This window comes from Falco rusticolus, chromosome 7 (genome assembly GCF_015220075.1).
Source record: "Falco rusticolus isolate bFalRus1 chromosome 7, bFalRus1.pri, whole genome shotgun sequence".
Lineage (NCBI taxonomy): Eukaryota > Metazoa > Chordata > Aves > Falconiformes > Falconidae > Falco > Falco rusticolus.
The window spans coordinates 49556326-49571458 of NC_051193.1; the positions used below are offsets into that span (position 1 = coordinate 49556326).

The window sequence follows — 15133 nt, forward strand, 5'->3', positions numbered from 1 at the left end:
ATCCTTGCTGAATAGACAAAAGAATCCTGATAAACAAATGTTAAATGAGAGAAGCAGCATGTCTGAGCAGATACTTCCAGTTAAAAAAAAAACAACCAAAACCAACAAAAATCCACCACAGCACAACATTGCCAAGTGCATACATATTGATGACAGACCATGCCCTTCGTAGTCCAGGTTGGTGAATGCAAAGGGGGACTCTGTTAACAGAGGGGCTTTGTTCTCTGGGTGTCTCGCACATGGCAAATCTTTAGGAAAAACAGCTAATACTTCAAATGGGCTTTAGGTACCAAATGGAAGGACCTGAAATTTAAAACAAGTCTGAGGCTTTAAACTATTCACGGCTGGATTTGCACATCAGAATCTGTGAAGTCTGTTAGTATGAAGCTGAATAAATTTCTAAGTATACTGGGCCTTGTATTATGGTAACATAGGATGTGTTCTTAAATCAGTTCTCTAGTTGTCTTGCAAAACAAAGTAGCCTTGTAGGCATTGTCTGCAGTCAGCTACTTCTTAGAGGAAGTTAGTAGTTCTTCCATAAAGTAACACCTAGAATAGGGGTTCTAACGTAAAACTAGTTCCCTGTTTAATGATGGATCACATCCATCCTTTGAATAAGGAGTTGATGTTCCCTAAAAAACTTTTGTAATAGTTATCACTATGTAAGCACTGAAATAAGACAGCAATGGGGTCAGGAAACTAGATACCTCTTCTGAGCATCTTAAAAAAGAATCACTTATCACTAATCTCATTATAGTTGTTACGTTGAGGGAAAAGATGGGCACAGGGGTCACTTCATTCTTCTTAACTGCAGATGGCATAAGAAGTTGAATACATTTAATGATTACAGCAGCAACTTTAAGTGGTTTGCTGTCCTTTCTTCTAACGTAGGAAAGCTTAAGTCTAGAACAGTAATTAACGTAAGAGTTTTATTAGGAATAGATGCCCATGCTTATCTTGCCAAAAAGTGTACTTAGTACAGCTCCTACTTCACTGTTTTTGAGTGTGCAGTACATACCAATAAAATTGCTACCAAGATGTTGACACATTCATATCCTCTGCATTCCCAAAGCAGTTGAAGTATAGCTGTTAACAACAACGGATGGAACCAAGTACGTTAAGTAACAGCTTTCAGTGATGGCTTAGTACTACTTGTTGAAGTGAAAACAGCAGCAGTTACACCAAATAAACTGGAACTGATTTTTTGAAAATTATTTACTAAAATAAGTACATTTCCATTTTCAGTATAAGTTACACAATTGCATACATTTTTAGCTCTTTCTAGGTGCTTTTGGTAATAAGGCAGTAGCAGCAGGTTGATGACTAGAACTTTCAGCATTGTTCTGTACACAAGGATTCAGTGCAAGGATTTTCCAGCAGTATACATTTTTACTGAAAAATTTACATTTTTACATTGAAGATGAACCTCGTCTTTTATTTGATACAGCTCAAGCAGAAGTGGACTGTAGTGCAATTTTTGCTTATGGGAAAAGAAAGCCTGTACAGTGAAATATGAATGAATGATGCCCAAACCACGGTTTGTTTACCAGAAGCAGTTAATAAAACACTTAACTTAGCCACAACTATTTGTGCTTCATAAACACCTTATACAGGTTATAAACTAAAACCTCATCTGTAAAAGTTCTCTGTAGAATAGTGCTTACTGCAAGACAAACAATGTTTCACATCTGCTTTGGTGGTAGAACTTCCACGTGTTATCATGGAAGAGTGTTTCCAGAAGAAATAATCCTCTTGCACATCAACAGCCAGCTTCCTGACAAAAGAGAACTAGCAACTTTGAAATGCTCATTCCCTTTTGCTGTGAAAGAACAAGCCCTGAAAAAGGAGAGCAAGTATTGTGTTAAAAGCTATAGCGGCTCAAAATTCAAAAACTGGACCCTGGGCAGGTTCATCAGTTCAATACCCATGTTCTCTAGTTCAAGTTGGTTCGACATGGCTTTAACAGACCATATCAGACTACTAAGGGAGGAGTGCTCTGATGATCTCCTTCATCAGTCATGGTTTAAGTCAGTGAAGCAGGTACTTCAGTCACTAACTCTTCTTACTGGGAATACACAGGGTCAGAATAATGATCATGCAAACTTCTTCTTTGTAGCTGTAAATCGTTCCATGTACTAAAAAAACCAAAAAAAGGTAAGATTCAGAAATTAATACAAGATTCATTACTATTGAAAGCAGCTAAGCTTCTGCTCTCAGACTCAAAAGCACTCTGCATATTTTCATTTCCCAGATATAACCATTACAGCTGTACACTGAAAATTTCAAACAAAAAAAGTCCAACCCCCAAATTTTCTGCCATTTGCTGTAAGTCAGATTCATGTTTGAGAAAGAAAGTCCTTACAGTGCTCAACAGTCAAATCTCAAGTGTTAAGGATGAACTAACGTTAAACAGTTAAGAATGCTGCATAATAGGAAGCATCCATTAATTTTTATCTGATCAAAGTGAAGACACACACTTGTTATCATTAGCTACCCTTCAAAAGATGCTGATGAAAGAACACTGATCCTGAATCCTATGAAAAAGTTAATCTTTGAAGAACTCTTGAAATTCTTCTCAGATGTTAGTTACAAATCCAGGAACAGTGACAACAGCGATAGACTGATCATGCTTTTATTCACTAGCATAAATACTTAGTATTCTGAGGAGGTACTGGGTTATGACGTCACCAGAAGCTTCTTTAAAAAAAAAATAAAAAAAATTACACAAACCTTGTCATAACCTTCCAGTTCTCTGAGTTTCTTGATTTCAAAAAGGTTGCCTTCTACTGCAAGCAGTGAGATCTGGGAATCACTGAGGATACTTTGAGGAAGCATACTGAGTTCTAGACAGTTTTCTTCTAAACGCAAGACTTTGAGGCGTGGACAGTGGGAGATCCGCACTGAGATCTGGGAAATCTGGTAGAAATTAAAAAACAAAATAATGGGATTAAAAATTTAGTGATCCATGATTACTTGCAGTTGTTTCAGACTAATATTTTCTTCCATCATGAGAGGCGAACTACATGTCTTTATCAGATTCCTACTGAAGAACTGTTCAACCAGTTTTCTGTATGACTAAATTGAGGATTTGTTAGTCAAATCAGGCAGTTGGATGTATCACTACATAAATTCTAGTTATGACCCTTCATTTATGTTACGTTTGGGAGATGGCTTTTAGCTACGAAGTTTTGATGGTCTCAGCTTACGTCCTGTGAATGTACTAAGTCCAAGATAAACCATGTCTTAAATCTACATGCCCATAATATGTCAGTTACCGGACCTGATTCTGATTCAGATTGAGTTCGATAGCCTGCAAATCTCCCACAGTGTCGGGCACATTTTGAATCTGATTTTTGGAAAGATCTACCACATCCAGGTGGCGAAGACCACAGAGTTGCACAGGCACAGCCCGAAGCTGGTTTCCAGAAAGGCCCAGGGTTTTGAGAGCCGAAAGTTGTCCAAACGCAGCTGGTAGCTGCCTCAAGTGATTGCCATTCAAGTGTAGTGTTTCCAGTTTTTTCAGTTTACATAGCTCCTCAGGTAAAGCAGCTAGAAATAAATGACATAACAAAGAGATGACCTAAACAAAGAGCAGTAAACATTCATACCCATTTAATTCAAATAAGCTTCTGCATGGTAAACTGTGCCATATTACAGTAATTTCTCACAGGATTCCTCCCATTTTCCAATGAAGGCACAGAACCCTGCACAGAAACTTAAGCCCACTGACAACACATGCTTTTTAACCATCTTTCACAAGTATCTTAAAAATCGTATGCAGATAAGACAAACCTTCAAATCACAGGCTGAAAACACTACCCTCAGAGGATTTTAGCCTATCAGTTACGCTCCTTATTAACCACTTTGCCAATGTATTCTATGACATTTGAGGTACCACACAGTTCACAGCTTCAGGTCTACTGCAGCGCTTTAAAGGCATTACTCAACACACTCAAAAGTAAGTTCTCAGACAAAGCTTATCATATCATACCAGCATATAAGCCTCACCAGATAAGCTCTGCTGGCATTTATTCACCCCTCATGCTACCTACACACATGTATAACCTGTAGCACTCCTGACTTGCACTACAGAGTCAAAGAGGTTTGCAAATTACTTTTCTTTTTCCAAAAAGGCAGATAATACATTCCACAAAAAAAAAAGTTAAGTTCCTTAACCTCATCCTAACTTTTCCATGAAGTCTGACGTTCAACAGAAACTAACAACCATTGAATGGCTAGCACCAGTTTCTACAGATCATTTTCACTACCTGTTCTCTGTGCAAGTACTAAACCACCTGACATTGTTAAACCTTCAGATCAGACAAGTCATAGTGCAGAAGCATTATGGTTTTAAGTACTTACATGTCATTGTAAAACTGATAATACAACTAAGCTGGCAACTAGTTTTGAAGAATTTATGGGACTGTAAGTGAATTCCAAAGATTTCAGTTCAGGCAACTAAATTCCCTATTTACATCCCGTGAGAGTTAAATTGTTAAATTTAGTTTCTCTGATCAAAAAAGTCAGGTTATTATTTTAAAAATCTGTGGAGGTATTAATTAGCAGGCATACTCAGTTTGTTGTTGTTTAGAACAAGGCTCTTCAAAAAGGAAAATTTTCCAATGAGTGGTGGCAAGAGCTCTATTTTGTTGTTTGACAAGTCTATTGTCCTTAAGTTGCTTGTTAGCTTCTGCAGATCCTCAGGAAACTACGGGGGAGAAGAAAGATACAGCATTTAAATAGTTGTATTTAGTATTAATTAATTTTAAATACACTTATTATAAATATAAATAAAAAATATTAAATACTTCAAATGTTCAAGTTACACACCTTAGAATTTTAATTGAAATTTGTATCACTATTATATAGTCATATGTATCACAATGTCCAATCACCGCAGTGTGCAACTAAGTTGGCAAATTTACTTAATACATATTTTTATAAATATTTATTCATCTGAAGAAGGGAAAAGGGATACAAACTAGACAGTCCTAACATCTAGGAAGAACAGTTTTTAACCTAAAGAATTTAAATTAAAAAGGGAGAAGGAAGCACACCAAGACACAAGCTCATTTATGTTTTAGTCCTCTTGTATGTTTCTCTTAAACTTGCCTATAATTTAAAAATATTCTACAGCTAGTTAACACATCTAGATTTTGGCAGATCAGGACTGGAAAATTTTTGTCTTACTTTCTAAATAATGATGTAAGGCATTTTTCTTATTCTTATTTACATCCTGTACTACTTTAATCTGCACTTGGCACTGAGCTAAAAAAAAGAAAGAAAAACCTGACAATCGCACCAGCGAATCTCAGGCAACAGTGGTTTTGATTCTCCTTTGGTTTGGCACAAGAAAAGCAAAGTCAGAAGGTAGGATAGTGGAAGAAGACACTTTAGGAAAGTCTTGGAAAAAATACTGCAGTGTAGAGTTATTTTGGCTATGCTCTGAATTGTTACTCGACTTCTGGCCCCAGGACATGGTGTGTTTTTCTGCAGTTCAGTCAAAGACACGACAATTTCTGACTTAATAAACTTCAGGATGCTTACAGCCCAGTGAACAACCTGCACAGACTATTCATATGACTACGATTAAATACAGCGTAAATATCTAGATGTGACAGATTGTGGAGTGTCTTTCTAGGTAACAATACGGTTATAAAATTTACATTTGTTCCCTCAAATTTATTTTAAAAAATATTTTTATTATTTTATTAATATATTTATTTATTATTTTAAAAAGCAAAACATCATAACTAGTACTTCTTGAACACACATGCATTCTAAAAGCATAAGCTCATAAGCATACAGGTGCCCTGACAGGTAAATCCTCAATCAGAAGCAAGTGCAAGGAAAAATCTGCTCTATGAAAAGGAAAAAAACCTTCTTGAAATAGTATTATCCATCACTATTTATGAGAAATACATGCATGCAATGCACTATGACACTGAGGTGGGAAACTTCTCTCCAGAAGCACCAGTCAGGCACACAAACAGCCACATTTCCCCTGTGGTTACATTACCTCTGTAAGTCCCTTTCCTGTTAGCTGAAACACGCCGGTTTTCTGTGCTGTCTCCAGGTGGGCTTTTAATGCACTATTGCCCATCCTAACAGTTCTCTGCAGGCGTACAGAGTTTGAGTGACAGTCTCTGCCAGTTTCTCTCAGTTATTCTGCACTAGAGAACTGCAATCCAAAGTCTCTGTGATAAAGCAAATGTAAAATGACTTTTTACATACACCATCTTCAATGCTACATGTATTTCAACATGCTGAACCGTTCCACTGCTGCGTTTTCATGTCCCTCTAACTAAACCCTTGAACTTAAAAGATTTATCTAGTTTAAGGTGCCTTAATGAAGGCAGCTTGAATACTGAAATGATGCGACAAATAGAGTTAAGACTAAGCGGAAGACCTGCACGCTTTCCTCGTTTTGCCTCTTGCAGGGCCCAGCGGCGCAAGGCGATCCTCCGCGGAGGCTGGCCGTGGTTGTGATGGCATCCACCAGCACCCACCCGCTGTCAGTGCCAGGGGGTTATTTGCTTTTTTGGAAACATCTGTTCCACTTACGGACTTGGCTCCTCTGCGGCGACTCTAAATGCCGACGTACGACACCCACGTCGCGCAGCCCCAGCGGGGTCTAATCCCCAGCACCGGCTCAGCCGCGCCCCAGGCCGAAGGAGCCGCGCCAGGGTTGCAGCCGGGCGGTGGGCGCAGAGCCCAGCGCGGCCGGGACCGGCTGCCCAAGGGAGGAGGCGCCCCGCGCCGCGACGGCTGGGAGCGGCTCAGCGGGGCCCTCGGCAAGCGGCGCAGCCAGCAACGGCCGCCGCGGGCCCCGGGCCCCCGCCTCGGTCTCGCCCCGACTGCCCCGGCCCCCGCCCGGCGCCGCCGCCCCCCCCGCGGCCCAACCCACCTGCACCGGCGCCCACACTCCGCGGCGGCGCAGCCCCCCGCGCTCCGCCCCCGCCCTTCGAGCACCGACGCTCCGACCGCACTTAGGGGCTGCCCCGGAACCGGACGCCGGTCGCTCCCCCTGGCTCGTCACACCCAACATGGCGGCCACCCGCATATGGCGGCGGCCGCACTCCGCCAGGGCCTCCGAGACGCTGGGCACGGCCGAGCACCGCCCCCTCGGCTCGGCGGCCGTGGCGGCGGGCCCCGCGCAGGGGACGCCCCGGGGGGCGCCGGAGTGGATGCTGTGGCGAGGCATGCCGAGCGACGCGGCGGCCGCCTGCCGCCCCTGGAAAGGCGAGAACCCCACGGCGGCGGCCGCCCTGCTGGCGCGGTGCCTGGCGGCGGGCGTCGTGAGCCAGGTAACGGCCCGGGGGGCTGGAGCGGTTGCGAAGGCCGGGGGCGGCGGGTGAAGTCGCGAGGGTCGGAGGAGCCGCGGCTGAGGCGCTGCAGGGCGGCCCCCGCTCCCGCCCGTGCCCGGCGCCCCCCGGCGCGGCCTGCGGGCCCGCACACCTGGCTGCGCGCCGGGGCTGCGTGGCTGGGGGTGCCGCCGCGGTACCGGTGCCGGGCCGCGCTGCGGGTGGGTAAGTGTGTGCGCGTTAACTTGAAAGGGAGAGAAATCTTTCCCGCTGCGGTGGGGCTGTCAGGCTTTTGGGCGGCGCTCCCGAGCGGCCGTGGCCCCGCCTGGCGCTGCGGCGGGAGGGGCTTTGTTTACCCCTGGCCCATTTTTCTCCACGTTCCTGTTCGTTTTCCCCAGGCGGTACGTGTATTCTATCAGTTGATCAGGTGAAACTTGCTGTCTGGCGTAGTGTGAGAAATTAACAGTAACTTTAGACTATTAAAAGCCAATCTTGAGAATTTGCCTGGTACGTCCTGGCTGCTGACTGTGTTTTTTCCCCGTTGTTTTCCTTTCACAGGAGACATTGGATTTAACCTGTAGAAAAACCCCTTGCTTCGTGAAATTATCAGAGATGGAAAAAATGGCAGACATTCAAGCTGAAATCAATGAGGTACAGCCAGAGGTACACTGTTGTCAGTGCACACTCAACGCTTCAATACTTAGAGATAATACATGGCACCGATGATGTATCGGACTGCCATGTACTATTGTTTCATGTTTTGGGTTTTTTTCACAGTTTAGTGGTTTAACTGTGGTTGGCACTTTTCCTCCCTGGTGGACTGAGTTGTCATAAAAATACCCCAGAATTATGTAACAAAAGTTTTTGGTGTAACTGGAAAGAGGCAGCAGCCTGCATCTGTGACTGAAGTGTTACCTGAAGTCTTCTGAGGAAACTGAAGAACAAATAAGAATTGGTAGTTGACTTGAATTCGCGAAGACGAGTTTGTTTATAGACAGTGTAACCATCTTGTTGGCTAGCAAGGGGTAACCTCAGTCTTTTCCTACTGACTGAATTGGCTATTGGCTTGTATTTTGTGATAATGTGTTCTGAGGATTTGCTGGCTGGTACAAAAACTTGTGCTTATTAAGTTGTGCAGTGTGGGTTTCAGCAGTTACAAAGGCACACTGCAAAGCAGTGTTAAAAATTCATCATTTGCTTTTTTGGAGGATGTGTTAAACAGCTGCCATCATCCTGTATTGATGGGCAGAAGGAATGAGCAGTTTTGAGGTCCCAGTAAGGTGGCTACTCAGTCTCCCTTGCTGAAGGATTTCACATACGAAGTACTCTGACAGATGTTCAATATGCTATGAGTGAAGCAGGTTTACTTTTGTCCTTTCCTCACTGATCAAGAAAAGCAACGCAACAGTTCTCTGTGTGTCCTGAGAGACTTGATACGTGATCCTCTTCTGTATTTTCCTCAGTCTTCTCTTGTCTAGCCAAAAGTACCACAAATTCTTTCAGCCACAAGAAAGTATCTGCTGCTCTTGTGCTGATTTATAATTGGAAAGACTTAAAGGTAGGAGTTTCACCTGAAAGTGCTTTTCCTACAGTTAAAACAACCCAATGCACCATAAACCAATCTTTGCCAGAAGGAGGAAGTTTGAGGCTGTGAAAAGTTTTAGTAGAACATAGACTATGAAACTGCTTTGTAGGAGATGTAAGTTTCTGTGTCTTATGAATTAGTTGCAGGATCTGTCTTTTCCATCACAAATTCCCATTAAATCACCAAATTGGTTTTTGGTTTTTTTAACAGTCTTTTCCTATTGACCAAAAAAGCCTCACCAGATAATAAAACCCTCCAGAGAGCATGGTAACATGCTTTCATGCAAATGCTCCCTCTCCTTCACACGCGTGTTGTCCCCCATGCTTCCGCTTTCTCCCTTTCTACTTCCTCCCCCACGCCTAAAAAGTCAACAGTATCTGGATAAATGCATTTTCATTTGATGTTACTATTGTTGTAGAAGAAACTGAAAATTGAAATTCTGCAGTTGGAGAAGGAGACAGCAGACATTGCTCACCATTTTTACTTAGGTAAGTGCAGTTGTTCCTTAGAAAAACCAAGAGTGTTAAGTGACTTCATCAGCATATTAAGGTTTTATCTGACTGTGTGACACTTCCAGAAGTTATTGCAGCTGTCTCCGCTGAACAGCTTGTTAGAGATGGCAGGTGTTTTATTAGCCCCTAAGAAATGTTTCCATACTATCTGAACTTTCATCCTCTGCTGTCTGAATAGCAGCTCTGTGGGTAACTCATTCGCCACAAAAGGGGGGTGTGTGTGGTCAGTTTCCCAGGGTCAGTGCAGCATCAGGAGTTCAGAGATCATCAGTAACCTGACTTGCTTCCCTTGCCCTGTGTGCTAGTTTGCTGCTTTTCCATGAACTCGATGTTTTTTTGCTGCATCTGTATGCCCCTAAAATCTCTTGGGTTTTTATTGTACTATTGTAGGAGCAATGTATTAATTTCTTTATTATTTGGCACTTTTCCAACTATGATTTGACGGATGCTTGAAAACATTCTAGCTTGCTACTGCTGTGTTAGGCTAGTGAAGTATATTGTAATGCTTTAGTGTCATAGTATAGTTTTAAGAAGTTGGTTTCATCTCAAACACAGTTAAAACTATAGATAATGTAAAACAATCAACAAAGCTGTATCTTTAAAAAGTAGTTATTATGACTTTGAGGTGCATGCTGATATTAAGTTCTATATAATCCCAACAAAAATAATTCTGATTAATGTTCTCTTTCTCAAATGTAACCTGTCCAGTGCAATAGATCAGACGACTTCTCAGTCTTTCTCCAGAAGAAATTTTGCTCTTGTTTTAGCAGGACAATGAGTTCAACTTTGCAATTTTATTTTACAGGCAAAAAATGTGAGATTTTGCAAGATATGAACAGACACTTGGAAGCCGTACTGAAGAACAAGAAATGTCTTAGGAAGAGGCTGATAAAGCCCAAATGTCAAGACAGCCTGCCTATTGAGGCTACTTTCCACAAGTAGGCACATAGAAAATAATAGTTCTTTGTTTGCATGAGTTCAAATTAAATTTGAACTAATAGGCATAAGAATTGCATGCTTGCATTCACTTTTCCATTTATAGGAATTGTAGTAAAAGGTAGCACAACCTCAGCTAAAAGTTAGTAATTAATTGCTAAATTCTTAGAAAGGTGGTGATACATATTTTCATGAATAATTGCTTAGGTTATTGGTCTTGTATTCTGAAGATTACAGAACAATTTGTGATGTGTTGCTTTGAATAGGTGTCTTGATTGCTTGATTCGTTATGCTTCTGCATAGGTAGGAATTCTTACTTAAGCATTTGCCATCTTCCTTCCACTGTCACTTGCTCAGAATAAGTGTGTCAATGATTCCCAGGCATGCATAGTACAAGTTTGAAAAATATAATCCTTCTTATTGTCTAAAAATCTAGTCCAGTTACTGAAGAAATGCATATTAACTTCTGTAATTCCTGCCCTACTTGTTGCCGAGAGTCATAAAAGTGTAATTGCAGAGAAATTATTAGATGGTTAGGAACCTGTATAAAACTAGAGGACTAAGACCACCCGCGGGGGGGGGGGGGGGGGGGGCAAACAAGAGCTTGGAAGTATTGAATCCTTGTTTTGCACAACTTTTGAGTAGGGTGCTCATTCTTATTACAGATACATAGTAGAGTTGTTGGCTGAGGCTGTGACTTTCATTGAGAAGCTTGAAAGCCATTTGCAGGCTTTAAGAAGCATCCCTCGGATACCGAACATCATGAGGGATATGGTGAGTAGCAGAAGACCTGAGCCTTCTGTCTCCTCCAGCATTAAGAATTCAATGCTGTTTGGTTGTATAGGTTGTTTTTATGTCCTGCTAGATTGACAGAATGTATAGAGATGAACTCTAGCTCTTTTCTGCTTCAGGACACTGCCTGGACAAAAACAGAGCTGCTCGTGATGGAGTTAGAGGAGCTGACAAAGCAAATACTGAAATGGAGAGAACTGCAAAAAGAAGTATATTCTGCCAGCATCTGCAATACTGCTGAATTGGACTTTGGCTTATCTTGAACCTGACAAAAAATTTTCATTAGATGGGATGGCTTTTCAAAGAACTACCTCCTTACAGTCTGTGAAACCCACAACAAATTTGTGCTTTAATCCAACAGGGCCTTTGTAGGTAGCTATATTTCTGTTCTTCTGTAACAGTTCTTCAATGACTTTTTTGGGGGGGAAAAAAAAGAGGGGGGGGGGGGCAATGAACAGTAGCTCATAGGAAGGCAGACTACCGAGAAGACTGTGGTGGAGTTCCTTTTTTAAATAGTTGGACAGTACTCCCTTGGAGGCTATTTCTTCAATGGAAATTTGTTTTGATATTTCTTATGCATTTGCTATAGTGTCTATATTAGTTTTTATAAATGTCTTGATGATACACTGTATTTTGTATGTCACTGTAAAACTTCAGTGAAAGCACTAGATTTCAAGAGCTGTTTCTTGCTTTTTGTTTTAAGATCCTATAATTAAAAGAACAGTGCAAAGTCTTAGGTCACTGCTTATGCTTCCATAGGAGTTCCAACCAAGAAACCAAACTAGTTTTAAGTTAGTTTTTATGGCTATGATGTGGTTTTGTGGGAAAACAGGGAATAGGCTCTGCGATATATGGCAGGTCTACTGATCTGCGATATATGGCAGGTCTACTGATCTGCGATATATGGCAGGTCTACTGATCTGCGATATATGGCAGGTCTACTGATCTGCGATATATGGCAGGTCTACTGATCTGCAAACTACGCTTCTGTGACAGGACAAATACATTCTTCAGTTTCTCCTTTTCTGTTGCTTGCCCCATTTTCTGTGCCCCCTTTACAGTAAGACTCTTGTGACACGATTACAACTGGCAATTTAGCAAAAGCATCGATTATTCCAGTTTGCAACCTTAGCAACTTTTATGTCGTGAGATTTGCTGGTAAAATGTCATTGGCAGGACATCTGTAAACCAGGATAGTTGGTTGTCTGTGAAGGATGTCCAGTTTTGTATTCGGGATATAAAACAAACTGGAAGCAATGCCGATGTATGCCTTTCTACTGATTGTTTGTTAGCTGAATTCTTTGTATATACAACCTGTTGATTTCTGTTTCTGAAAATGAGACCTTTATTTTTTTGAAAGTAACCACTAGATGGCTCGGTACTACACAAATTTCACTGTAGTTACTTTTAAGGAGGAATCTTTGGTTCTCTGAGCACACTCTGATCTGAGTTTACTTGTGATCAGTCTACTCTGTATCTGAAATTTTCTGAGAATGCCATTTTAATCCTTGTAGACCACACCATTCTGCTGAGTGTGGTGACAAGGTGTATAGCTTTACAATTCTCTAGTAAACTATGCAAATGTAGCTCATATTCCTTTCTGCGGCTGTTGAGAAAAGTTAAGAGGATAGTAACCATTTGAATTCAGTCAAGCAGAATGTCAGTAGATAGAATCTGAGAATAGAACTGACAATTGAGTCCCATAAACTTTAATGGGATCTTTGTGAGAACACTTGCTATGTATCACTGCAACATTTGAGTCCAAAATCCCATGTTACTGTTGTTTCGGATGCGGAAACTAAGGTCTCCCACGCAATTGCAGAGGAGCTGGCATTTTTACTGAAAATACTTTGCACGTGAAATGGGAAGAAACAGCATCCAGACTTCTGGAATCGTTGTCCTGTGTATCTATCACAGGCTTAACCTCTCTCTGATTGCGTTACAGTGATGGTTTAGGTGGGGCAAATTAATGCTTCCAGAAGTTGGATGAAGACATTTCTGGTTAGTTTGGTCACTATAATTCCTTGGAGTGAGGACAAATGTGGTTTTGCCGTACCCAAAGAGTCAAGCATATTTTCTTCTTTTATGGTATCTTACTAGACAGTTGACGATGGGCATGATAGAGTTTAGCCAATATTCTTTGTGAGTGCTGTACCAATTGATTCTTCAGTATGATTAAAGGGATAAGTCTATTGAAGTTTGCAGTGATTCACAGCTTGTAGGTACTTTAGTGTCTCTGTGGTGGCTCATGAAGTGGGAGAAGTGTTGAGTCTAAAGGATCCATCCCATATTTCGGTCTGGAAGGTTTCTGTATTGTGGTGTCTTTTTCATTTAGATTTGTTTCTGGAGCATAAGGCAAATAGTCTCATGAGGAGAACTGTACTTAAAGCACAAATAAATAGTACAGTTAAAAGGCCATTTAAACAGAAGTTGTTAAAATGGATTGAAAAACAGCCCTATACAGTATTCAGCTCACAGTTTGAAATGCAAAACCAGAAAGAGTCCAGTTAAAAATTAAAAACCAAGCAGGAATCTTGTTTATGCCAATGCTACTTGCTCTCACTTCTTCCCAATAATGGCAGCAGCTGACAGGGACGATATTCTAAGAAGCAAATATTTTTTACACTTTTGGTGGTTTTTATATTTCTCTAAGTGCAACAGGTTGACATTGATTTCAGTGACAGTTCTTTGGAAGTTTCAAAAGTTTGTTTTACACCGTTAAGTACAACGCAGATAAAGACTGGAGGTTTTTTAAACTCCTTCAAACACTTGAGAGTTTTCCTTTGGCGCTTGCCTTCCTTAAATTGCTGTTAAATTAATTAAACGTGGAGTGCTTTGCGCTTTAAATGGTGCTGGTTTTCTGATTGCTTGCATGTTCCTAGGAAAAGAAACCTGATCAAACGGTAGGTGGGGCTGGGCTGGCAGTTTTCCTCTGAAACAAACTGGTTTCTCTGGGGTAGCCCCTAGGGAGTATGTCCGTGGCAGCACCCATCTGGCTGACCGTCGGCGTGAAGCCCTGCGAGCGAAACGCGGGTCGTTACGGGGCTGCCGGCGAGCGGGCGCTGCTGCGGGGGGAGCGCGGGTGTCGCCGGGGGCCTGGGGCGTGGAAGCACCGACTCTTGGTCTGGAGGCCCCGCTCTCCCGGGCGGAGAAACCCGGTGTGGGGGCTGGGGAGGCTGCTGCGCGGCTGCTTTGGGGGGAGCCTCCCCGAAACCCCTCCTTTCCGTCCGGGGAGGTTCTCCCCCGCCCGGGGGCCGGGCCGGGCGGTCCCCTCCCCCTCGGGCGGGCCGGGCCGGGCGGCGCCGCTCCTCCCCTCCCCGGGCGCTCAGGCGCCGCGCCGGGGCGTGATGCGGGGCCGGGGCGCGGGCGGCAGCGGCTGCCGGGCGTGAGCTGGGCCATGGCTAACGTCAAGGTGGCCGTGCGGGTCCGGCCTCTCAGCAAAAGGTGCGGCGGGGGGACGGGGACAGGGACCCGGGCGGGGAGGTCCCGGTAGCCGCGTCAGCGGGACAGTTACGGGCGGCTGCGAGGGGCCAGCGGCGGCCGCTGGTCCTGTCATCGGCGGCGGGGAGGTGGCCTGGCTGGGGCTGAGGCAGGGGCGGCGGGCGCTGGGCAGCCTAACGGTGCGGGTCGGGGAGCGGCAGGGCTCGGCTCTCCGGCTCGCTGAAGAGCTTGGAAGGTTTTCGTGGAGAAGTCTCCCACCGGAGCTGCGGGGCTGAGTTCCCCCTTCCTGAGCTCCCCGAAATAGGACAGCTGCCGTCCGGTGTCAGGGGATCTTCCCTTCCCCTCCTGTTGTTGCTGGTTTTTTCCAGCGGGAGGCAGAGCCGGATATTCCCATTGTCGCTTGGCTCCGCTCCCTCCCCGGCGTGCTTGGCTCCAATAGAATTCCCAAAAGCTAAATGGTACGGCTTGAAGACAACTCCCACAAACAAGAAGATGCCGTAGCACAATGCTCTGTGTTGTTTGGATATAATACATAATTAAAACCTTGCAGACTTTGGAAACTC

At 43.4% G+C, this 15133-nt stretch overlaps 3 protein-coding genes across 6 annotated transcripts in view; 2 read left to right on the forward strand and 1 right to left on the reverse strand.

The window, feature by feature from the left end:
• Positions 1-912: 912 nt before the first annotated feature.
• On the reverse strand, positions 913-7022 carry LRRC57 (leucine rich repeat containing 57). 3 transcript variants are annotated; one of them, XM_037394759.1, is made up of 6 exons: positions 6908-7022; positions 6020-6197; positions 4573-4708; positions 3281-3549; positions 2731-2916; positions 913-2135 (listed from the first exon to the last, which is right to left on the reverse strand). In XM_037394759.1, exons 2-6 carry the CDS (start codon positions 6101-6103, stop codon positions 2094-2096), a joined length of 717 nt encoding a protein of 238 aa, XP_037250656.1. In that variant the 5' UTR covers positions 6104-6197; positions 6908-7022; the 3' UTR covers positions 913-2093. The 3 variants fall into 3 exon arrangements, with proteins under 3 accessions (XP_037250656.1, XP_037250657.1, XP_037250658.1); XM_037394760.1 differs by lacking the exon at positions 6908-7022 and adding an exon at positions 6565-6865; XM_037394761.1 differs by lacking the exon at positions 6908-7022 and adding an exon at positions 6410-6532.
• On the forward strand, positions 7020-11862 carry HAUS2 (HAUS augmin like complex subunit 2). Of its 2 annotated transcripts, none has more exons than XM_037394757.1 (6): positions 7020-7307; positions 7863-7967; positions 9308-9377; positions 10207-10339; positions 11003-11111; positions 11249-11862. In XM_037394757.1, the coding sequence occupies exons 1-6, from the start codon at positions 7047-7049 to the stop codon at positions 11390-11392; spliced, it is 822 nt and encodes a 273-aa protein (XP_037250654.1). In that variant the 5' UTR covers positions 7020-7046; the 3' UTR covers positions 11393-11862. The 2 variants fall into 2 exon arrangements, with proteins under 2 accessions (XP_037250654.1, XP_037250655.1); XM_037394758.1 differs by having other exon boundaries at positions 7863-7955.
• Positions 11863-14459: 2597 nt separating this feature from the next.
• Positions 14460-15133, forward strand: part of STARD9 (StAR related lipid transfer domain containing 9) — a 113074-nt gene continuing 112400 nt past the window's right edge. The window contains exon 1 of the mRNA XM_037393598.1: positions 14460-14573. Within this exon, the coding sequence (XP_037249495.1) occupies positions 14527-14573 (47 nt within the window). The 5' untranslated portion in view covers positions 14460-14526. The remainder of the gene's footprint in view (positions 14574-15133) is intronic.

Bases quoted from the DNA above. Each gene is read 5' to 3' on its own strand.
- LRRC57 (XM_037394759.1), bottom strand. From the start codon at position 6,103: ATGGGCAATAGTGCATTAAAAGCCCACCTGGAGACAGCACAGAAAACC. The intron at 4,709-6,019 runs GTAATGTAACCA...TCTCCCCCGTAG, and splicing joins CAGGAAAGGGACTTACAGAG to TTTCCTGAGGATCTGCAGAA. The intron at 2,917-3,280 runs GTCCGGTAACTG...AATTTCTACCAG, and splicing joins TCAATCTGAATCAGAATCAG to ATTTCCCAGATCTCAGTGCG.
- HAUS2 (XM_037394757.1), top strand. From the start codon at position 7,047: ATGGCGGCCACCCGCATATGGCGGCGGCCGCACTCCGCCAGGGCCTCC. The intron at 7,968-9,307 runs GTACACTGTTGT...CTATTGTTGTAG, and splicing joins TCAATGAGGTACAGCCAGAG to AAGAAACTGAAAATTGAAAT. The intron at 9,378-10,206 runs GTAAGTGCAGTT...TTTATTTTACAG, and splicing joins TGCTCACCATTTTTACTTAG to GCAAAAAATGTGAGATTTTG.